This window comes from Polyodon spathula, chromosome 14, assembly GCF_017654505.1.
Source record: "Polyodon spathula isolate WHYD16114869_AA chromosome 14, ASM1765450v1, whole genome shotgun sequence".
NCBI classification, from domain to species: Eukaryota; Metazoa; Chordata; class Actinopteri; order Acipenseriformes; family Polyodontidae; genus Polyodon; species Polyodon spathula.
In genome coordinates, this window is record NC_054547.1 from 1,614,561 (window position 1) to 1,637,776 (window position 23,216).

The following is a 23,216-nucleotide window of genomic DNA, read 5'->3' on the forward strand; positions in this document are numbered from 1 at the left end:
CTCTGTAACTGAGCTCAAGAATGGAATGAGGTTACAATTCATCCCCTCATCATGTTTACATCCCAGCTGCATGTATTTGTTCTCTATTAACAATCTGATGTACTTACTCTTTTGGTTACACTTGTACTTCTATGGCTTTGTGGATGTTCACAAGGGATTTTGTACACGTTCAGTCCACATTAAAAAATAGATATGTCGTAATTATTCTATCTCTATATGTTGCTGATTAAGTTTGTACTTTGCTGTTGTTCTTTTACTGTTTTCCAGGACCCCCTTAAAAATGAGGCCTCGTCTCAATGGGTAAATCTCCTGGATAAATGAATAAATAAATATTGGATGAAACTCCTGACTGCTTAAAATGCTATCATCCTTTCATGTGGATATAGAAAAGGTGAAAGAATGTTTGAAAACACTTAAGCCTTGTTTAAAATCTCAGTGTTTTATTAGCAACAAAATTGAACACAAGCCTGTACTTCTGTACATGTCTGTTGATTTGAGCAGAGCTACTCAATTCAATTCATTGCAATTTAATGCCTGTTTGTAAATTAATGCTTTCTGCGTGTAACAGATAAAAAACAATATTAATTTTCTTTACAGCAGTATCAAAGACACATTTCAGTGTCCTAACAACAAATAGTTATGGGTACTATGACAACTGGAAGTAATAAGTACGCATTATCGACAGGCTCTGTCTATAAGCAGGTGTTAGTAGTCATATGCCCTCTAGTGGATATGGGTCAAATTGCTTGTTTAGTTATTTCAAAGCAGCTTTTTTGTGTTTGTATTTTTGTTCTTCTTCCTTTCTTTTTTCTGAACCGCCAGTGTCTTCCTTCAAAGCGTTCTCTCTTTGCATTCGCTCGACTTTCTCTTGATCCGCAGTAACCTGCACCTTCATAACGTGGAAGCCACTCTTCAGCTCTCCCACTTTGATATGGACAGCCGTCCCTTCAAACCACAAGCTGTCGCACTCTCCTTCCTTGAACCCAGGAGGCTGGTAGTCTGTTGGGGTCACTGTGAAAGACAAACACGCCAAGAATAACAGCAGCATATTTCAAACAAGCATTTCCAATCCAAACGAAAGGAAAACTCTGATCAGAATTAAGACTCTGGGCTTTAACAGTACTTAATAAATACCTATTAAATTAGATATTAACATGTAATATAATTGAGAGGATATCCAACTCAGACATTCAAAAGCAAGCAGGAATCTGTACTATAATGTTCTTTTTCCTAATTACTATTCTACTTTTAACTCCATTAATGTGGATGAAACTCCTAAATTGAATCCAATTAGCATCGCAGTTGGAATGTCTGTTTATGTCCACCATCTGAATCCCTGTAATCTCAGCACTGAACAGCAAATTAACAAGCTTCAAGGCTGCCCCATAGTGGCACAAAAAAGTATTGGTGGTAAGGTTCTCAATTTCAAGTTGAAATAAACGTTTCTGTCGCTCTCTGAAAGCACTGGAAAGTTTTAAGACATGCATGCTTTAAGTTGTACTGCTCAATAGAAGTTCAATGAACATTTTCCTTTAAAGTTTTACCATTTCAATTGAGGTGCATGAATTGTATTTAATTTTCTATATAAAAAAGTCACAAAATCCAAAAAATGTATTAGTCGTTGATGGCTGTAACTAGGGGTTTGTATTTTACCATCATCATAGTAGTAGAGTTTGATTGTAAGAGAAACATCATTCGGAAGAGTGTCCAGATTCTGCATGAGGAGAAAAAGTTTTCGGATGAGGAGGACTGATGCTTTCTTCGTGTCCTTCATGGTTAGCTTCAATTCAACGTTCTTGTTGCTAGAAAAAAAGGGGGGATTTTCCTTTAAAGTCCAATCATAAAATTGTGTGATTATCTTTATACTAATAGTAAACACTGTTTACTAAATTCTTTATTTAGATGTAAAGTAGTTGCTGTGTTTTCAGATTAATATTTTCTTAGGCAAACTGAATAATATGTATATTTTCTAAAAGTGGGCCCATTGTAAATAAAAGATCAATTGCTATAGAAATATTTTGAAAAAAAAAACTCAAAGTGTAAAAACTTTTAAAATGTATAAGGCAGGTCTATCAAATCTACTGACGTAAACATTACCTCAGTATATCCAGTTGTGGACCATCTGGGGTGTATCTGAACTTGAACTGATAAGACTCAATTATGCTCTGACAGAATGAAAAAAGAAAATGGAAAAAACATTAAAGCCAGCTAAGTTCCCGGGATTCCCAGGGGACGGTGCACAATTGGCACAATAGGCAGGTTTAGGTCGGCAGGGCAATCCACGGTTCACCATGCAGCAGCAACTCCTGTGGCTGAAAGGTTGCCTGTGGGTCTGCAGTGGAGCCATTCAGATCTGTGTTGTCCTCCGGCACTACAGGTCTGATGGCTTCGCTGTGGATCCGCAGTGCAAAGAAAGACAGCATGGCAGGGACACGTTTCAGAGGACGTGTGTGTCAGAGGCTGTTTCCCGAGTCACCAGGGGGTTGCAGCAGTAAACAAAGATTAGTAACACAATTGGCAATTCTAAATTGGGGAGAAAAATGGGGTAAAATCATTGGCAACAACTAAATTTAAAAAAAAAAGAAAAGAAAAAAAAGCCAGTTAAGTTCCAGGGCATTTTTTGTAATTATTATTCAGAAAAAAGTACATTTATAAAGAACCTATTTTTTATGCAAAATGTAACCACCTGTTCTTCAATAGCAAATAAAAAGCAAACACCTAATCATAAGTTACATCATTTCGCTAGTAATACTTTTCAAATAAACATGTTTAAGCAAAACAATAAATCAGATAAAGAAAATCTAATTATTAAAAACTTACATTTGGGTCAGCTGGATTTGTGTGTACCTGTATATGTGTATAAAAAGGTGAAACTATTACAATCACAAGAGCTGCAGATCATGTTTCAGGGGGAATCAGGGAGTGATCAGATAACCTGGAACATACAAGATCTGACCTCTATTCTTCACACTTAACTGGATAAATCCCATTTTATCGTTTTTCTAACTGCCTAGACTACATGTTAATTGCTGAAGCAGATCTGTAATATAACAAAAAACATTTTTTTAATGTGATGTTTTAATTTCATAACCCCCTTGCAATAACAATGAGCTGTGCTTCCTAAAGTCGGTATGTTAGACTGCTGCACTGTAAAAAAATATCGACTAAAAAGATCAGAAGAAAAACAAATCACTGTCAAATTATTCATGAATAAAAATAACTTGCATCCACTACAGCTAATTTACTGTGGTTGTCCTGTTTTATTTGTATTCTATACTTACACCAATGAACACTAGTTGTAACTGTTGAGAAAACAATACAAGAAACAGTTAAATGTTATATACAGAACTGTTAGAAATATACTATCTAAACCAAACTCAACAAAAACACTTACATATCCTTTTTCTAAAGCATCAAAACAACCCGTCATCCTGAAAATAATCACAGGTTTTGTACTATTAAAACAGATTTTGCACAAGCATGTAACAACATTTAAAATTCTATTTTAAAACAAAGTGGTTCATAACATAGCTGTGTGTATTCATAACACATGTGACCTCAATGCAGGGCTGTCTTAGTTAATACATATCCGATGGAAAAGCCTTGAAACGTACCATTTCACAACTTTTGATGCTCCAAGACAGGTACTGTCTTCTCTTAAAACTTTAATGCACAAATCTGAAATAAAAGGCTAATATTTGATCAAGAATGTCTTTAAAATTACAATTCAAGTTCCTGTATTAATGTTATGTGTATATGAGCCAACCTCAATTGCTTTTTTTTTTAATTACTGAAATATGTTGCCCTGATGTTTTTATTGATCCTCATCTTAGATTTTCTGATCAAACCACAATTTAGCATAGTTATTTTGAACTCAATCAATAATTTCGGTCCTAATGAATGGTCTTTTGTTTTGTTTTCCTAGTTTGTGGTTTTAAATAGTTAAACTCAAAGCATGAGAAATCCGGCACCTCAGTGTAAAAGCAAGTCTCGCCTACCTTCCAGGTATTGGTTTCTGTAGGCATCTTCGGGGAATATGCCTCGCAGGTAGGTGATAGAAGACACAGCAACTGCCATCATTCTCTTCACGAAAACCAGAGACTGCTGTTGGGTTTTAATCTCATTCGGAAACAGACCAGTCCACTAGGGGGGTATGGAGTTCACATGCATTTACAATAACAACAAATAAATGAATAAAAAAAAAAAAAAAACAGTGTAGTAGACAGTAATTCTTTCTTTGTAAGTAGTCTGTGACCCGACTGTATTATTGTATTCACAGATACGCGACATGGTGACCCTCATTGATATAATTGACTGTAATAATGCTGCAAAGCGGAACTGAAGCGTATTGCAGTATCTTAGTTCAAGAAGATTGCTGGTGTCCCAAATACAGCGGTTTTTGAAGTTCATTGTCATTTAGCTATTCTTGATAACAGAATAAATTGTAGTATTGTATGAACCAAAGCATCTCTAGTAAAAAATAACTGACATAAATCTTATACATTTGTCATGTTCTATAGATAAACTGGCCACGTTTGTCGTTCCCCTGAAGCAATTTCCACAAGCCTGCTTTTATCCAGCTCGTAGTTATGCTACAGTGTTATACAGTAGTTTAAAAAAAAACAAAAAACAAACAGTAGCAAATAATACTGATACCAGCCGATATATCCAAAATATAAAACACAACAACATCGTTTACAAATTCACCCTCCTTAAACCGGAGGATGAAAGAAATATATTATTATTATTATTATTATTATTATTATTATTATTATTATATAACGGGTTTTCAATGGCGTTTCGCTACACACATCGCATGTAGAACATTATTATTATTAAAACCAAAGTCCTGTAACCTTACCTACCTGAGATGTAGCTTGTTTCGCATGACTTCTTAATTTCTGGGCAGTTGCCATTATGAAATCTTAATTCAGACAAAACAAACAAACAAAAATAATACTTTCTACACGGTTAAAACACCGAGGTAAATTAGAACAAACACAGCCATAAAAACAGATCTTTAACAAACAAAAAAATAATAATAAAAAAAAATCTGTAGCTCAAATCTGTAGCCACAAGATGTCAGAGATTTGGGATTCCTGTTTTCCTGTTTTCCTGTTTTCTTACAATAAAACGCGAAACTATAATTTATGACGGAAAAATGAAAATCTTCAAAAAAAAAGAGGCGCTCGAGCGAAAGCGCGAGCAAACGCACACGAGCTCGAGCTCTGTGAATTCCCTTTCTCGAACGCTGCTGACTTTTTAAAATATATATATTTAGCACACAGGAGGAGGATATTGGTGATTAATATCTAGTCTGTACAGTAAAGTTTGAGGTACTGTGGATAGAGGCGTAGATTGAGAAGTGCAAAAAGTGTGTGTGTTTTTTTTTTTTAATATATACACACACTATATATAATTTATACAATATGTAACCACACGGGGGCGCGTTGTAATAATACATATAAAACACTGTACGTATCAATACCTTTAGATTTAAAAAAAGTAAAATACAAATTCCGTTTTAACTCTTAAAAAGAGCATTTATGAAAAGTCATAAATATTGCTTTCTTGTAATTGCCTCTGTCAAACTGTTCCAACCCCACTTCTCAGTTTGACATAGTATCAAACTGCAGCACTAACACAACAATAAGAAGGACAATGTTTAGTTACTTTATTCCTAGAGTATAGGGTGAGGTGTATGATATGGGGTGGATTTCACTGACTCAGGATCAAAGCAGCAGTAAACAGAGGCAGGCAGAGGTGCTCTGTTGTGGATTGGATAGCTCTCCTTGGAAATGTACGATTTGTTTTTAAATTGAATGTTGAAAACCAGAAAATGTATCAGCTCTGAACAGTCACTAAAGGGATTTACCCTTCCCATGCCTGGTGCCACAGATACAGGAGATAAAGAACATTGGTACAACAGCAACACCCATATAAATAACACAGACAACAAGACAGCAATACATACCACTTTATTTAGATCAGATGTTTTTGCCTACAAAGATTGCTGAGGAGGTGGGGGCAGCTGTGAGAGTTCAAACACACCGCTCTCTTCAAGAGACACAAACAGATGCCATTCAAGCACAAAATGGCAGACTACAAGCGTCGCTATGACAACCAACCGACACTGCAACATCAAAGAGACTCTGTGCTCTTTCTACTCTTTACAGTAACAAATACAAAATAGGTCACTTTCTTCTTCCAGGCACACATCTACTCTAAAAATCTCCAGGTGCTTTAGACGTTTGAACTAGCGCAGTGAGCAGACTCAATCATGCTTGCTACTGCTTGGAGAAGAAGCCTTTGCTTTCCTTGACGTCGGGCTTGATGGTGTCACTGCCGGGTTTCCATCCTGCGGGGCACACTGAAAGAGGAAGAAAACACAGGCTTAGTTGTGTACTACTGGTTTGGGCCCTACTCAAAAGATTACATTAAAACATTTCTGCTACCTTTAACAGGGGTGGAAATAAGACTCCCGTTTCACTCGCTCAAGGTTTTACTACGAGCTTGATTTGCCACAGTTTACACTAACTAAACTCAGGAGTGTCTTACCAAAATGCTACGCAATAGCAGTCCATTTCCATTCCTGCCTTGAAGACACTGTTTATAACTGTCTAAAAAGGTGTGGGATCAGTCTGGAGCGCATGTTAGAATAACCTGCCCTCCTTTGACAGTGAGGTTCAGTTAAGCAGGGTGATAGCCTGTGCAAAGCCCCGGTGTCCAGGCATGATCAGGCTTACCCTCTCCGTGCTTGTCTGTGAACTGAAAGGCCTGCACCAGCCTCAGGGTCTCCTCCACAGAGCGGCCCACGGGAAGGTCGTTGATGGTGATCTGCCGCAGGATTCCCTTGTCATCGATGATGAATAGGCCTCTGGAGGGAGGGAGATGGAAGCAAGTTCACAGGCTTTGTTGTAGAACAAGACAGGTCTGTCCCATTCAGGAGAGGCTACAGGACGGAGGTGGCATGCGGGTAAATCTTTCTGAACCAACCACCAGCCCACATAACCTAGTTTTAAACTGTTTCCAGGTTCTAGCATAAAAAACAGGCTTGCAGACAAAGTGCTGTGGAACACTAGGCATGGAGTGAACACATACAGCTTTCAACCTGAACATCCACCCTGCAAACAAGATGCACAGCTTGGGCTTAATTCCACATGGCTGGGCACGGGTGTTGCAATGCAATTTCTCCCTAGATGGTAGAACTCCTAAATGAGGTGGCACCGGTTTACTGGCTGGACTCTAGCTGAAAGCAGCTAATGCAGCAAATCCCTGCGTGGAGCCCAAACGCCATCCTCCTGACCTGTAAGCGATGCCCTCGTCCTCCTTCAGCACGCCGTAGTCCTGAGAGATGGAGCGCCGTGTGTCAGACACAAGCGGGATCTTCATGTGGCCCAGGCCACCCTGCTTCCTGGGAGTGTTGATCCTGAAAGGAAAAAGCAGAGGCATCCAGCACTGACAATCCCTACTTCTTTACACACAGCGACGAGGGCACAGAATGTCTTACCCAGCCACACGGTCATCCATACTGAATCAATGGCACCTTTTATGATCAGACTCAATAACGTTTTGAGAAACTAGGAGAGCAGATGGGCCAAACAGCCTGTAAACAAACGATTCTCCCAGACTTGAATACTGACTGCATCCCTCATTATCTCATCCCTGGACAGCGGTACGTACCACGCCAGGTGACAGAAGTGCGAGTCCACCGAGGCTCCGATCACCTCGCAGTTGATCTTCTTGAAGTCCTCTGCGCCGTCGCTGAAGGCAATGATCTCGGTGGGGCAGACGAAGGTGAAGTCCAACGGGTAGAAAAAGAACACCACGTACTTCCCTGCAAGCACACAACACTCCCCATTGAAGAACATCACCACATACTTCACAGCGAGCACTTAAAACACTTCCCTGACCAGCTTATTGAATGGGAATTGGACTAGTTCCTTTTTGTATTTCTAATTAGGGATGATACACAGAGATAGAGGGCCTGGGTAAGCACTGCAGCCTTAAGGTGGGCACTGCTGGGCTCAAATACACACCAGCCTATTTCCTAGCAACTGGATGCCAGTGGTCAGGACCTGAAGCATGCAATTTGCAGTGGTTGCTCATTTGCCTGTACACAGAATATAGCACAACTTCACTTACGAGTGCTTTAACCACTTCTATACGGGTCCGACACACCCCCTGACTGCCCCAGGGGCCTTACCTCTGTAGTCCGACAGGCTGATTTCCTTGAACTGGCCATCAGGCATCACAGCAGTGGCCTTGAAGTCAGGAGCTGGTTTTCCTATCCGAGCGTTACCGGCAGACATGTTGAAAAAGCCTGCGAGAAATTTAAATAGATTAGTCCCCAATTACTCTGCAATCCAGGGACAGCCGACAGTCTGCGTGTTCAATTAATCTGAAAACAGTAGTGCATTTAAATACTGCTACCACAGCGCAAATATTAATTCAGGGTTAGGACTGACCCAGAGATTTCACTTAGAGGTGTTTGATTTATTCACGTATCCCTGCAATTATTTAAACAAAGACAGCTTAAAAGCAGAAGTCAAATTCGAGAGCCAGCAGCCTGTGTACAGTAACAATATCACTGATGTTTTACACACCATGTCATTTCCTTGATTTGGTGTAAACTTCACAGTAAGTCACTGGCAAAACCTACACGCAAATGCTGGGTGGTGTCGATGCAATACAGATAGAGTAGATGTGGCTTTTAGGGCTGGTAACCAAGGCTTTAAAAATCAGAAAGCCAATGTTGTTGGGGTTGATAGCTAGGGGCCTCAAACACCATTTACCACTGCCCTGCTGTGTGATTGCACCACTGCTGAAGATAGTTAACTGGTGCAACTTTGCAGGGCGGTAAATGCGCTGTGAATACAACGCAAGGTGGTTTATTAACTTATAGCCAAATGTAATAAATACCTAAGAGACATCTGTGCACGCCCGAGTCCAAAGTGCAACTGTCACTAATGACCTTGGATAAGACACTGAACTTGCGTGACGGGTCTAAACTGCAAGGGGGCGGGGGGTTGTATAATTAGTGCACTGCACAATTCATTTCGATTAATTTGCGCTGTAAACTGCAGACCTGAACATGAAAAAATACAAGTGAAGGACGTACTATATGTATTTGTATAATCCTTAACTAATCCCGCTGCACGAGTCGGGTTTCTCCAGGCAATTGGCATGCATAGCAAAATAAAAAGCAAATCCTGCAATTAACTGATGAGGAGCGAGAGGGAACGAGACGGTGTTGCGCAGTTTCACCCATTCTCTGCGCCAAAAAAACGGTGAACGGAATACTGTAGCCTATAGTTTCGTGAAAACGGTTTTGTTAACGAAACCTCTTTGTTGTCAAGTTATTGTAACACAGACTCTCCACGTTTATAAAACTCCCATTCGGGTCAGTGTTTGAAGCCATTACTTTATCAGGCCACATGATCAGGATTAATTGTAAAACTAAACCGACAATACAATGGTACAATACGGGACCCGTCGCTGTAACTTGGTTATTAAATGCCAGCTACACTGTAAACTCGCAAAACAAAATCGTTTAAATAAATATAATGCAACTGTTAAACAATATATTTTAATACAGCATACAAAACGATATTCGACTACAGATAAGAAGAGAAAAAGCGACTGATGAGAGAGCCGTATTTACTTCATTTTCTCGTTTTTCTATCTCAAACTTAATACGTAACATTATCACATACCTTTAAAAATTCAGGATCCTTGTTCTAAGCTGTATTTAGTTTTTAAACTTGAAAACGGCCGCCAGTTGCAGCCAAGTAACATTTATTCAAAATGCAATTATTATTATCTGAAAATGACACGCCTCTTTATTCAAAGCACAGTGACCGGTATCAAGCCTGCGAAATAAAAAATAACAATGTTATCAATCATTCACTAAAGCCATACAACGCCACTCACTGTATCTCTCTCGCTCAGAAGAAGGGCGAAGCGGTTCTCACTCACAAGCGAGAGTGTTGGGTGCTTTTATACGTGCCACGCTTATCGCGATGCTTTGCACCTCATTTCAATCTTGCTTTGAAATTATAGCGCGACGAAACGGTAGGAGTAAAGTTAGAACCTAAACGTGTAACAAAAACAGACTAGACGACATGCTAGTACTTTTTTCTTTAGCCGGAAATCCCAGCTTAGACCAGTCTAGTACTTTTTTTTTTCTCGATTTTGATTATATATAATATATATAATATATATATAATATTATATATATATATATATATATATATATATATATATATATATATATATCTATATGTGTGTGTGTATGTGTGTGTGTGTGTGTGTGTGTGTGTGTGTGTGTGTGGGGGGGGGGGGGGGGGGGGGGGGGGGGGGGGGGGGGTGCATATCCCGATCACGTTAAAAAAGTTATAAAACTCATACTTTTAATATGTGAACAAGGCTTGCTTTGTAATAACGTTGACTGTGCAGAAGGTCAAACTATGACAATACAATGTCAACAATAAACTATATTTATTGTAAAGGGAACGAGACCACAGTTTCAAATGCGAAGTAATTGCGCAAGGACGCTTCAGGTAAACCTCTTAACAGTATGAATTACTTAATTACTATTAATGATTGAATAACTGGCTATTGCAACAGTTTCATGACACAGGGGTTATACCAACAGACTGGAGAATTGCAAACGTAATACCGATCCACAGAAAGGGAGACAAAACCGAACCAGGTAACTATAAGCCTCTATTATAAACCTGAATAATCTACATTAATGATTTAGATTCTGGTATAGTAAGCAAACTTGTTAAAATCGCAGACCACACAAAAATAGGAGGAGTGGCAAACACAGTTACAGCAGCAAGGGTCATTCAAAATGATTTAGACAAGATTCAGAACTGGGCAAATGACATTTAATAGAGAGAAGTGTCACAGAGGAAATAAAAATGTGTTTTATAAATACCACATGGGAGATAGTGAAATTGAAGCAGGAATCTATGAAAAAGACTTAGGAGTTTATGTTGACTCAGAAATGTCTTCATCTAAACAATGTGGGGAAGCTATAAAAAGGCCAAGAAGATGCTGGGATACATTGTGAAAAGTGTTGAATTTAAATCAAGGGAAGTAATGTTAAAACTGTACAATGCATTAATAAGACCTCATCTGGAATGTTGTGTTCAGTTCTGGTCACCTCGCTACAAAAAGGATATTGCTGCTCTAGAAAGAGTGCAAAGAAGAGCAACCAGAATTATTCCAGGTTTAAAAGGCATGTCATATGCAGACAGGCTAAAAGAATCGAATCTGTTCAGTCTTGATTCAAAATTCTAACAATGTCGACCCAAGGGACTTCTTAGACCTGAAAAATGAAACAAGGACCAGGGTTCACAAATGGAGATTAGATAAATAAAGAAAGGGGCATTCAAAACAGAAAATGGAGGTATTTCTTTATACAGAGAATTGTGAGTCTGGAACCAACTCCCCAGTAATGCTGTTGAAGCTGACACTCTGGGATCCTTCAGGAAGCTGCTTGATGAGATTCTGGGATCAATAAGCTGCTAACAACCAAAAGAGCAGGCGAATTCCAAAATCCTTTCAAATTCAACCAATGGAAAACCTTTACTGAATCAACAGGTTAATGTGATGACAGTGAGGCTATGCAGACACGATCACCGTAACAGGAGTTCGATGCACAGCCTGCAGAAGCAACTCCCAAAACTTGGTAACTTCAGTTTCACTTTGCAATAACAGGATGAACAAAACCGGAAACGGAAACATCAGCAAAAATAAATCCGTTCTACAACAAAAATAAGTCATTCCGAGCCTGAAACCTCGGCGTCTTCAAGCAACAGTACACCACCAGGTCAGTGCAAATACATTCATAATTCAAAATAATATGGGAAAAAAGGGGGTCAACGAGGCAGCGCTCCGACTTTATCATTAAATGGCCGGTGCCTTACTCAGAATTAAAGCCATTGTAAATACAAGATAATAAAGACCCGCGACCCCGCTGCTTTCTATATATTGCTGCACAGTAATTGAAAGTTGCGCGCGCATTTATAGTACAGTTTTGCATGAATCATAACAGACAGCTTCGAGTCAAAATGCTACGTATATGTGCAGAATACCATTGTTCTCTGTGCAGGTATGGATTTGTGGGTGTGCAATATTAGTACAATATTTTGTTGTTACATGAGTCTTATTATTATTATTATTATTTATTATATTATTATTATTATTATTATTATTGTGGTTATCAAGAAGCAAAAACTAAATAAAACTGTGGGCCTTTGTGTTGATGCATTCCTTTCGAAAGTTTACCATGCAGTGTTTGTGCACAATGGCTTTGCAGTTTTCCCATCCCTTTCCCACGGTTTACCATTACCAAAGGTAAAATAGGCATTTTTATATATATATATATATATATATATATATATATATATATATATATATATATATATATATATATAGTTTTGTTTTTATACCATACCTTCTTCTTTTTAACCCTTGTCTCTATGCTTTACCATACTGTCACTGTGCTTTATTGCATTTCACTATGCTTTTACTGTGGGGCACATTTATAAGGGTTAGGACCAGGGGTTACTTAGTTGTAATGTCCAAGAAATAACACTTGTGCTGTTAGATGGTTTGCTGTTAAGTAGTGGATCTAGGCAGTCAGGGTAGGTTAATCAGGAGGCTGAGGACTGGGAGATCTATTAAAAACGAAATACTGTCTTACACAGTCAAATATACGTGCTAAAAGTAGTTAAACTAATATTTAAAGCCACATTATTATTTTGAATTTAATGTCATTTTAATGATCGAAATGGAATTTTAATACTGCAGTTTTCTTTGTGTTTGTTTTGTTTTACATGCAACCCTCTCCCTCCCCTTTTTAAAATCATTAAAGACAATAAGAATGCTTTGAAAACAGGTCAGCCAGCAGGTTTGTTAGTTTTCGGGCGGTGCTGTGCTGTACAGGATCTTCAAGGTTTGGAGTTTGTGTTTGTAAGCACAGCAGACATGTGTCCTGTGCAAACAGAGACTCTGGAAACCAGCTGAGCTCTGCAGGACTGAGGGAAGTCGTGTGACACGTGCACAGCGTCACACTCTGCACTTCTTTCGTTCCTGTTTCTGGAAATCTAGACTAATCCTTTAAAAGCGTTTTTTTTTTCTTCTTCTTCCTGTTATTAGTCATGAAGCTGAGCCAAAAAAACAAAACCGCTTTCCGTCCTTTTGCCCTCCCAAAGTGCACACAGTCAGGGTCGGGGTTAATTCCTGTTTTTCAATTCCAATTCCTTTTGAAAATCAAATCCCAATTCCAATTCTCTTTTAATTAATTCCAACACACAATTGCAGTCAGCAGCAGCATTGACTGTTGGTCAGTTAAACTGGCTTCAAATGAAAGCAGCTGAACAACAACTATTCTGTCTAAAATATAATTTCCAATTTCTCTGAAAGAAGGAGGCAGCGGGCAGACCTGCATACCAGAATGGACGCAATCGCAAGAAACTCATTCAGGTGTGATAAAGTACATTCAGGTGTGATGAAGTACATCACAGCAGGGGTCTCGTCTCCTCGGGTACCAGAATCCGCTCCACACACGCTGTGTTTTCACTCTACCAGAAGGCTGTGTACAATTCAGATAATGGGAAGGATTGAGTTTCTACACAGCTTGGGGTTCTGGACCTTCAAGCCACATGTCACCAGGCTCTCCTGCAAGACGAGTGCTGCTGCTGATTTGAAAATGTGTGCTTTGTATTGATCTTGGCAGACGCGTCCGGCATGGTTGACTATGCAGTTCTCAACACCGGGAGGAAGATGCCCCTGATTGGTCTGGGAACATGGAAGAGTGAGCCTGGAAAGGTAGGTGTCACCACTGCCCCGGCTCTCCCTCCAGACTACAGCAACAGCAGAGCCTGGAAAGGTAGGTGTCGCCACTGCCCCGGCTCTCCCTCCAGACTATAGCAATAGCAGAGCCTGGAAAGGTAGGTGTCACCACTGCCCCGGCTCTCCCTCCAGACTACAGCAACAGCAGAGCCTGGAAAGGTAGGTGTCGCCACTGCCCAGGCTCATCCTCCAGACTATAGCAATAGCAGAGCCTGGAAAGGTAGGTGTCACCACTGCCCCGGCTCTCCCTCCAGACTATAGCAACAGCAGAGCCTGGAAAGGTAGGTGTCACCACTGTCCCACCTCTCCCTCCAGACTATAGCAACAGCAGAGCCTGGAAAGGTAGGTGTCACCACTGCCCCGGCTGTCCCTCCAGACTATAGCAACAGCAGAGCCTGGAAAGGTAGGTGTCACCACTGCCCCGGCTCTCCCTCCAGACTACAGCAACAGCAGAGCCTGGAAAGGTAGGTGTCGCCACTGCCCAAGCTCATCCTCCAGACTATAGCAATAGCAGAGCCTGGAAAGGTAGGTGTCACCACTGCCCCGGCTCTCCCTCCAGACTATAGCAACAGCAGAGCCTGGAAAGGTAGGTGTCACCACTGCCCCGGCTCTCCCTCCAGACTATAGCAACAGCAGAGCCTGGAAAGGTAGGTGTCACCACTGCCCCGGCTCTCCCTCCAGACTATAGCAACAGCAGAGCCTGGAAAGGTAGGTGTCACCACTGCCCCGGCTCTCCCTCCAGACTATAGCAATAGCAGAGCCTGGAAAGGTAGGTGTCACCACTGCCCCGGCTCTTAATGTGAGCCTGATTGCCCACAGCGTATAGGTAATAATCTCAGGTGTGTCTTATTAAACTCCTAGTAAAACAAGGAATGGATCACGCTGCTCTGAAAAGGGAGTGTCATTTCAATCCAATACACATTTCATATTGGACACAACAATCTCTTTCATTTCAGTACTTTATAAAAGATGTAATAATAATAATAATAATAATAATAGTAATTTCACAGAGTTCCTTGCAGAGAAAGACCAACCCAAAGTCTACGTGCAGTGTAATCCTGAAAGCAACCCAGCAGTGCCGTGTCGCATGTTTTGTCCTCAGGTTTCTACTCTATGCTGTTTTCCTTTCCTGCCTCCCCATTTAGCCAAGTGTGTGTGGCTTTGTTCGAGCTGCAGGCCCTTCAGCATCAGCGCCATGGTAACCTGACGGAGAGCCTGATAAGTGGGCCTGGCAACAATAAACTCTTATTAAAACGCAGATGTGGGCCGCAGATCAAAGCTCCCCTCTTGGCTCTATTCAGGGGCCAAATTACAATATATCTGCTTCTTTGCAACAACAAAACACTGCTGTAAACTAACACTCCATCATTGCTTACTGTACACTGTTACTGTACACCTCAGTGCTTACTGTACACTGTTACTGTACACCTCAGTGCTTACTGTACACTGTGACTGTACACCTCAGTGCTTACTGTACACTGTGACTGTACACCTCAGTGCTTACTGTACACTGTGACTGTACCTCGGTGCTTACTGTACACTGACTGTACACCTGTGCTTACTGTACACTGTGACTGTACAGTGCTTACTGTACACTGTGACTGTACACCTCAGTGCTTACTGTACACTGTGACTGTACACCTCGGTGCTTACTGTACACTGTGACTGTACACCTCGATGCTTACTGTACACTGTGACTGTACACCTCGATGCTTACTGTACACTGTGACTGTACCTCAGTGTTTACTGTACACTGTGACTGTACACCTCGATGCTTACTGTACACTGTGACTGTACCTCAGTGTTTACTGTACACTGTTACTGTACACCTCGATGCTTACTGTACACTGTGACTGTACCTCTCAGTGTTTACTGTACACTGTGACTGTACACCTCGATGCTTACTGTACACTGTGACTGTACCTCAGTGCTTACTGTACACTGTGACTGTACACCTCGATGCTTACTGTACACTGACTGTACCTCAGTGCTTACTGTACACTGTGACTGTACACCTCGGTGCTTACTGTACACTGTGACTGTACACCTCGATGCTTACTGTACACTGTGACTGTACACCTCGATGCTTACTGTACACTGTGACTGTACACCTCGATGCTTACTGTACACTGTGACTGTACACCTCAGTGCTTACTGTACACTGTGACTGACCTCTGTACTGTACACTGACAGTGCTTACTGTACACTGTTACTGTACACCTCAGTGCTTACTGTACACTGTGACTGTACACCTCAGTGCTTACTGTACACTGTGACTGTACACCTCAGTGCTTACTGTACACTGTGACTGTATACCTCAGTGCTTACTGTACACTGTGACTGTACACCTCGATGCTTACTGTACACTGTGACTGTACACCTCGATGCTTACTGTACACTGTGACTGTACACCTCGATGCTTACTGTACACTGTGACTGTACACCTCAGTGCTTACTGTACACTGTGACTGACCTCAGTGCTTACTGTACACTGTGACTGTACACCTCAGTGCTTACTGTACACTGTGACTGTACACCTCGATGCTTACTGTACACTGTGACTGTACACCTCAGTGTTTACTGTACACTGTGACTGTACACCTCGATGCTTACTGTACACTGTGACTGTACCTCAGTGTTTACTGTACACTGTTACTGTACACCTCGATGCTTACTGTACACTGTGACTGTACCTCAGTGCTTACTGTACACTGTTACTGTACACCTCGATGCTTACTGTACACTGTGACTACCTCAGTGCTTACTGTACACTGACTGTACACCTGTGCTTACTGTACACTGTGACTGTGCTTACTGTACACTGTGACTGTACACCTCGATGCTTACTGTACACTGTGACTGTACACCTCAGTGCTTACTGTACACTGTGACTGTACACCTCAGTGCTTACTGTACACTGTGACTGTACACCTCAGTGCTTACTGTACACTGTGACTGTACACCTCAGTGCTTACTGTACACTGTGACTGTACACCTCAGTGCTTACTGTACACTGTGACTGTACACCTCAGTGCTTACTGTACACTGTGACTGTACACCTCAGTGCTTACTGTACACTGTGACTGTACACCTCGATGCTTACTGTACACTGTGACTGTACCTCAGTGCTTACTGTACACTGTGACTGTACACCTCGATGCTTACTGTACACTGTGACTGTACACCTCGATGCTTACTGTACACTGTGACTGTACACCTCGATGCTTACTGTACACTGTGACTGTACACCTCGATGCTTACTGTTCACTGTGACTGTACCTCAGTGTTTACTGTACACTGTTACTGTACACCTCGATGCTTACTGTACACTGTGACTGTACACCTCAGTGCTTACTGTACACTGTTACTGTACACCTCAGTGCTTACTGTACACTGTGACTGTACACCTCAGTGCTTACTGTACACTGTGACTGTACACCTCGATGCTTACTGTACACTGTGACTGTACACCTCGATGCTTACTGTACACTGTGACTGTACACCTCGATGCTTACTGTACACTGTGACTGTACACCTCGATGCTTACTGTACACTGTGACTGTACACCTCGATGCTTACTGTACACTGTGACTGTACCTCAGTGTTTACTGTACACTGTGACTGTACACCTCGATGCTTACTGTACACTGTGACTGTACCTCAGTGCTTACTGTACACTGTGACTGTACACCTCGGTGCTTACTGTACACTGTGACTGTACACCTCGATGCTTACTGTACACTGTGACTGTACACCTCGATGCTTACTGTACACTGTGACTGTACCTCGGTGCTTACTGTACACTGTGACTGTACACCTCGATGCTTATTGTGCATTGTTTAGTATCAGTGTACTTCCCTGGACTCTCACTAGAAGGAGATGCATGACTTTATTGAGCTCTCTTACATTGTGAAGTGACACTGGAAGAAACTGCAAGCAGCTGTTTTTGATAAGGCTGTTCCGTTGAAGGTTTTCAGCATCACTAGAGGACTTTCATACGTAAATAAAACAGAAATGAATCCTGCAAGGATTGTAAATTATACAGCATCCGCTTTCTTCAGATTAGCACACTGATCTTTGTATCTGTGTTGTCTGGTGAGAACCTTGGTTCCTGGTAGAAGGTGCATTGGCAATGACCTCCTGTACTGGGATGGCAATGCTGTACTGAGACTGCTGTGCTGGGCTGGCTGTACTGTGATGGCTGTTCTGTATTGTCCGTTCTCACAGTGCTGGCTCCCTGTCTCTCCAGGTGAAGGAGGCTGTGCAGTATGCTCTGGAGGCTGGCTATCGGCACATTGACTGCGCTGCTGTCTACGGCAACGAAGACGAGATCGGAGAGGCCCTTCAGGAGAAACTGGGGCCGGACAAGGTGAGACCCTGAAACAAGTAAGACAGCTGGGTGAGGGCAGATAAGCAAGAGAATGTACAAAACACAGTCTGTACTGCAGTGAGTTTGTAACACCAGTGGTCCATGTTTTTGAAACACTGTAATATAATGTTTATGTCACACCCTCCGTTGAGAATACATTTCAAATCAGCCCCTTTTTGAAATAATAGCAATAGTAGCGGCAGTAGTAATAGTAGTATTGAATTCATGAAGCCACTCTTAACCAATGAAAACACCAGATTTCAGCACGTTCGAGTACATCTCATTTGAACATAACTGTCATCTTGTGCAGATTGGCTTTGCAGTCCTCTAGCTCATCCAAAGTACCAGACAGGGTATTCATAGTAGCCACAGCAGCTGTTTTAAATGAATCTCTCTTGCTGTCTTTCTCTTGCTCTCTCTCTCTCACTCTCACTCTCTTGTGCTCTGTTGCTTTCGCTCGCTCTCGCTGTGTCGCTCTCACGCGCTCTATTGCTCTCTCTTTTGCTGTCTCGCTCTGTCTCTCTCTTTCTCTTGCTCTGTCTCTCTCTTTCTCTCTCGCCCGCTGTTTCGCTCTTGCTTTCGCTCAATCTCTCTCTCTCGCTCTCTCTCTGCCTGCAGGAAGTGAAGCGAGAGGAAGTCTTTGTGACATCCAAGCTGTGGAACACCATGCATCACCCAGAGGATGTAGAGCCAGCCCTGCTGAAGACACTCAAGGCCCTGAAACTGGACTACCTGGACCTCTACCTCATCCACTGGCCCTACGCCTTCCAGTGAGTCCCAGCTCAGCCCCTCCTGCACTGCCCACTGTGGAGCAACGCTGACCGGGGTCCAGGGATGGACACTAGGCTCCCTTCCACAGCACTTTGAGCCAGTCCTGGTTTCAATATGAGCTTAATAAGACACACCGGAGCTTGTTATCTATACACTGTGGCTAATCAAGCTCATAGTAAAACCTGGAATGGGTGAAACTGCTATGTATAGGAGTCTTATTTCCATCCCTGTTATAAAGACACAAATACTGTGGAATGATTCAGAGCTTCTTCTGCTGATCCCCATAATAATAATAATAATAATAATAATAATGGTATTAATATTAATTTAATATAACAATAGCAATAACCATCTGTCTGTGTGTCCCTCTCATGTTAGCATACTCATGAGATCACTGTTGGTGCATTTATCCATACTGATCTGCAGTACCTTGTTTTTTTTTTACTATGCTTTTATCTTAAGGGCATGTGCCGTTACAGTACACATTTTGCATTGGGCTTGACAATATGACAAGGGAACTTAAACATCATTATACACAAAGCAAGCAAGACCAAGGTCGTGGATACTGAACACAACTTCAGAACATGCACACCTGTCGCCCTCTTTATCTGGTAACGTGTTCTCAGTGTATGTGTGAGTCAGGTATGGACCTGCCTTTGTATCCCAATCCGTGAAAGGCTTGCTGTGCTCTCTGCAGGAGTCTGTCTCCTGTCACTGTGGGGAGTCCTGCTCTCATAGCTGGGTGTCTAATTAGAGTCATGCTGTCTATCTGGTAACCATACAGGGAACCAGGCAAAGTCCTTAATTATCTCCTATTCTTTGAATGGAGAAACAGACCTGTTATTTTTTAACAAAACTAAAACCAAACAATTGTTATAAACACTGCTGTCCAGAGCCATAGTTGTGCTATTTGTGTTCCTTCTGGTAACCACAGTGCGAGGGCTAGTGGAATGGTTTCATGGGACAAACCCTCAAGCCAAGACCAGCCCTCCTTATAACGGTTCCCATTGTTTAAAGGGCCAGGTGGCACTGAATACAGTTTAATAAGATGTCTTCAGCACTCTCACGATGTTTGCCTCTCATTGTGTTAACATTAATGTGGGATTTCCTGAGTGAATGATGCCTGGAGTCCAGGCTTTGTAAAGGGTACTGATTGGGAATCGCTGACTGCGTCTGCTCCTCTGGATGCAGGCGGGGAGACATGTTCTTCCCGAAGAGTGCGGACGGCACACTGCTCTATGATCACATCGACTACAAGCAGACCTGGAGTGCCATGGAGAAGCTGGTGGAGAAGGGGCTGGTGCGGGCCATCGGCCTCTCCAACTTCAACAGCAGGCAGATCGACGACGTCATCACCATAGCAACCATCAAGCCTGCCGTCCTGCAGGTGAGGCGGCCCAGGGGAGCAGCAGGGTGTTCCTGCAAGAGCTCTGTGTGCTGTGGTTCTGTAATTCAGTACAGAACGTCTGCAGTTCAAGTGTCGTCTTTAACCAATTTCATGTTGTTTGTTTAAAGATTCAGTTCTTAACACTGTGCTCAAATGATGCTCCTATCCACTGGTAAGCTGTATATAGCATCAACTGAAGTAGAATAACAAAGGCTCCCTAATGGTAATTTTGATCTGATTTGTATTAAATGAATGCAATACAGTATGTTAAGATATTTAGACAGAGCATGAATTCAGTGAAGTTTAATATTCGCAAACACATTCTAGAAACAGCAGTCAAGAGCAGTTCCACGTTACCTAACTTTATTTAATCTGTTAAAAGAAAAACAAAAGGTTTTTGTAAATGCAGTGCCCAGCGAAGGGGCACCGCTGCGTGTGCTAATAACAGGCGTGCTTGCTTCTCGCTGTGCGCAGGTGGAGTGCCACCCCTACCTGGCGCAGACGGAGCTGCTGGCACACTGCCGTGCTCGCGGGCTGGTGGTGACAGCGTACAGCCCGCTGGGGTCCCCCGACCGCGCCTGGAAGCACCCAGACGAGCCAGTGCTGCTGGAGGAGCCCATCGTCAACAAGCTGGCTGAGAAATACGGCAAATCACCAGCGCAGGTCATCCTCAGGTAGCCAGCTCTCCGTCTGGGGACACCTTGGCAGAAACCTCCCCCGTCGGGAGAGCGCATTGATAGGTGTGTCCTCTCTGTTGACAGGTGGCAGGTGCAGCGAGGGGTGGTGACGATTCCCAAGAGCGTGACCGAGTCTCGCATCCTTCAGAACATCCAGGTGAGAACGCTGGTGCTGGTGATGGATCGAGATTTTTCCACATGGCTGATATTTTTGTATTTTCCCACGTAGTTGAATAATTTGTTTCAACGGGTTGGGTGGGGGGGTTCAACTCCCTACCACCCCTCCACCCGCCCCCCCAGCTCTGCCTGTGTTTGACACCCTGTGTGTGCTGCTCAATGCAGGTGTTTGACTTCACGCTGGAGGATGAAGAGATGCAGGCGATGGGATCGATGAACAAGAACTGGCGCTACATTGTACCCATGATCACAGTAAGCTTTCCTAGCCCAGTGCGGACAAGGGGCTTACAAAAGGTTCCCACAGTGAAGTGTGATAAAGCACAGTGAAAGCACAGTGAAGTGTGATAAAGCACAGTGAAAACAGTGAAGTCTGATAAAGCACAGGTGGTAAAGCACAGTGAAAGCATGGTAAGGCATAAGTAAGCACAAGTATGGTACAGCATATTAAAAAGCATGGCTAACCAGGGTTACCTATGGTAAATGCGTAGTGTAACCATAGGGAAAGCATTGGAAAACTGCAAAAACAGTGGAGAACTTTTATAAGAGGTAAGAGTGGGGTGAAATTGACCTGATACAGTAACTGAAAACAGGTATTATAATCTCATCCTTATCAGTATGCATTTTGAAACAGAAATTAAGTAGGGCGATTGGGTAATGTAATGTAGAAGTGACATTATCAGTGGTTTCTGATCTGTTACCGGCTGTAAAACATTGCATGTGCAGTATTACTGTCTCGCTAGAAAACAGCCTGCTCTCTGATCTGTGATTGGACAGATCTACTTCATATCTAGTCTTGGCTGTGCCCTGATTTGTTATTGTGACTTGCAAGATTACATTTTAGTTACAGTGCTGCCTCCTAGTGGCTCTTGCAGGTCTGTATAGCTGTGCGATATAGTTTGTGGGGATTTTATATCGCTTGGTAAACTTTATGAAATACATTACAGATGAACTAATAATGTATTGTTGCTATTTTGTGAAAACAACAAATATGAGCTTGAATAGCCACAGTGTGCAGGTAACAAGCTCAGGTGTGTCTGATTAAACTCCTAGTGAAACCAGGAGTGGATCAAACTGCTATGCAACGGGGAGTCTTACTTTCATCTCTGGTAGTGTTTGTGTTCTATGATTTGATTGGGTGGGTTCAGTTTTACCTTTTAAAATAATGTTATTTTCATGGAAGTCTCCATGTTATTGATATTCAGTGATCATGACAAGCTGCCTTTATGCAACCCCAAGGTCTCAGAATTTAAAATCCTTTCGAATAAAGCGTTGTAAAGTTTTGTGTATGAGCTCGTCCAGTGATAACGCTGCTGTGTTGCTCGCTGTCTTGCAGGTTGATGGGAAGTCTGTTCCCCGGGATGCAGGTCACCCCCTCTACCCCTTCAACGAGCCCTATTGAGATTCACGCTGCCCCCTTGCCGTGCCTTCACGCTCCTGCTGTAGCGTGGCAACACCTCAATACTGCTGCCTTACCTGCTTTGTCACTGACCAGCAGAAATAAACACTCGTCTTTTACTCATGATCTCTGTGTCCCGGGATCTTTTTACAACACAATACACATTTCTATAGCATCACAAGAATCCCAAAGTGCTTCACACACACACACACACAAATAAATTCATAAATAAATGAACAAGAGTCTAATTTCAATTAAAAACTAATACAGCATTTTATTACATATATACATTTTAAAAAAGAGACAGAAATGTGGTGTTAATTATAAAATCAGAAGAACTGAAAAAAAAGCTGTTGTGTAAACAAAAATGTTTTCACTCTTGATTTAAAAACAGGAGTCCCAGCTTCCCTGACAGGAGAAGGCAGAGTTCATTCCAGAATTCAGGAGCTTTACGAAAGGCCCTTCCTGTCGTGTGGTGTGTGTTTGTCTGGGAGTAACCAGCAAGTTCAACGGAAGCTGGTTCTCTTTAGAAATCCTGCACTCATCCAATAGGGAACATGCACAATTTCA

General features: G+C 42.1%; 3 protein-coding genes across 4 annotated transcripts; 1 reads left to right on the forward strand and 2 right to left on the reverse strand.

Annotated features, from left to right (window-relative positions):
* Nucleotides 1–436: 436 nt before the first annotated feature.
* On the reverse strand, nucleotides 437–4,405 carry zte38 (zebrafish testis-expressed 38). The gene is made up of 7 exons (XM_041271231.1): nucleotides 3,999–4,405; nucleotides 3,615–3,678; nucleotides 3,395–3,431; nucleotides 2,821–2,847; nucleotides 2,098–2,165; nucleotides 1,654–1,802; nucleotides 437–1,011 (listed from the first exon to the last, which is right to left on the reverse strand). Exons 1-7 carry the CDS (start codon nucleotides 4,078–4,080, stop codon nucleotides 755–757), a joined length of 684 nt encoding a protein of 227 aa, XP_041127165.1. The 5' UTR covers nucleotides 4,081–4,405; the 3' UTR covers nucleotides 437–754.
* A 1,560-nt stretch (nucleotides 4,406–5,965) lies between these two features.
* Nucleotides 5,966–10,037, reverse strand: LOC121327320 (peroxiredoxin-1). 2 transcript variants are annotated; one of them, XM_041271277.1, is made up of 6 exons: nucleotides 9,934–10,037; nucleotides 8,207–8,323; nucleotides 7,684–7,837; nucleotides 7,307–7,429; nucleotides 6,747–6,877; nucleotides 5,966–6,370 (listed from the first exon to the last, which is right to left on the reverse strand). In XM_041271277.1, exons 2-6 carry the CDS (start codon nucleotides 8,310–8,312, stop codon nucleotides 6,288–6,290), a joined length of 597 nt encoding a protein of 198 aa, XP_041127211.1. In that variant the 5' UTR covers nucleotides 8,313–8,323; nucleotides 9,934–10,037; the 3' UTR covers nucleotides 5,966–6,287. The 2 variants fall into 2 exon arrangements, with proteins under 2 accessions (XP_041127211.1, XP_041127212.1); XM_041271278.1 differs by lacking the exon at nucleotides 9,934–10,037 and adding an exon at nucleotides 9,717–9,812.
* A 1,675-nt stretch (nucleotides 10,038–11,712) lies between these two features.
* akr1a1b (aldo-keto reductase family 1, member A1b (aldehyde reductase)) lies at nucleotides 11,713–22,772 on the forward strand. Its single transcript, XM_041271394.1, has 9 exons — nucleotides 11,713–11,842; nucleotides 13,754–13,845; nucleotides 18,119–18,238; nucleotides 18,857–19,008; nucleotides 20,201–20,396; nucleotides 20,871–21,070; nucleotides 21,158–21,230; nucleotides 21,416–21,502; nucleotides 22,584–22,772. Exons 2-9 carry the CDS (start codon nucleotides 13,765–13,767, stop codon nucleotides 22,647–22,649), a joined length of 975 nt encoding a protein of 324 aa, XP_041127328.1. The 5' UTR covers nucleotides 11,713–11,842; nucleotides 13,754–13,764; the 3' UTR covers nucleotides 22,650–22,772.
* Nucleotides 22,773–23,216: the final 444 nt, after the last annotated feature.

Excerpts from the sequence above, each read along its gene's own strand:
- zte38 (XM_041271231.1), bottom strand. The coding sequence starts at position 4,080 with ATGATGGCAGTTGCTGTGTCTTCTATCACCTACCTGCGAGGCATATTC. Across the intron at positions 3,432-3,614 it reads GCATCAAAAGTTGTGAAATG|GATGACGGGTTGTTTTGATG; the intron begins GTACGTTTCAAG and ends GATTATTTTCAG. Across the intron at positions 2,166-2,820 it reads CAAATCCAGCTGACCCAAAT|AGCATAATTGAGTCTTATCA; the intron begins GTAAGTTTTTAA and ends TCATTCTGTCAG.
- LOC121327320 (XM_041271277.1), bottom strand. The coding sequence starts at position 8,312 with ATGTCTGCCGGTAACGCTCGGATAGGAAAACCAGCTCCTGACTTCAAG. Across the intron at positions 6,878-7,306 it reads GACGAGGGCATCGCTTACAG|AGGCCTATTCATCATCGATG; the intron begins GTCAGGAGGATG and ends CCCTCCCTCCAG. Across the intron at positions 6,371-6,746 it reads CACAGACAAGCACGGAGAGG|TGTGCCCCGCAGGATGGAAA; the intron begins GTAAGCCTGATC and ends TTCCTCTTTCAG.
- akr1a1b (XM_041271394.1), top strand. The coding sequence starts at position 13,765 with ATGGTTGACTATGCAGTTCTCAACACCGGGAGGAAGATGCCCCTGATT. Across the intron at positions 20,397-20,870 it reads TCAAGCCTGCCGTCCTGCAG|GTGGAGTGCCACCCCTACCT; the intron begins GTGAGGCGGCCC and ends CGCTGTGCGCAG. Across the intron at positions 21,071-21,157 it reads CCAGCGCAGGTCATCCTCAG|GTGGCAGGTGCAGCGAGGGG; the intron begins GTAGCCAGCTCT and ends CTCTGTTGACAG.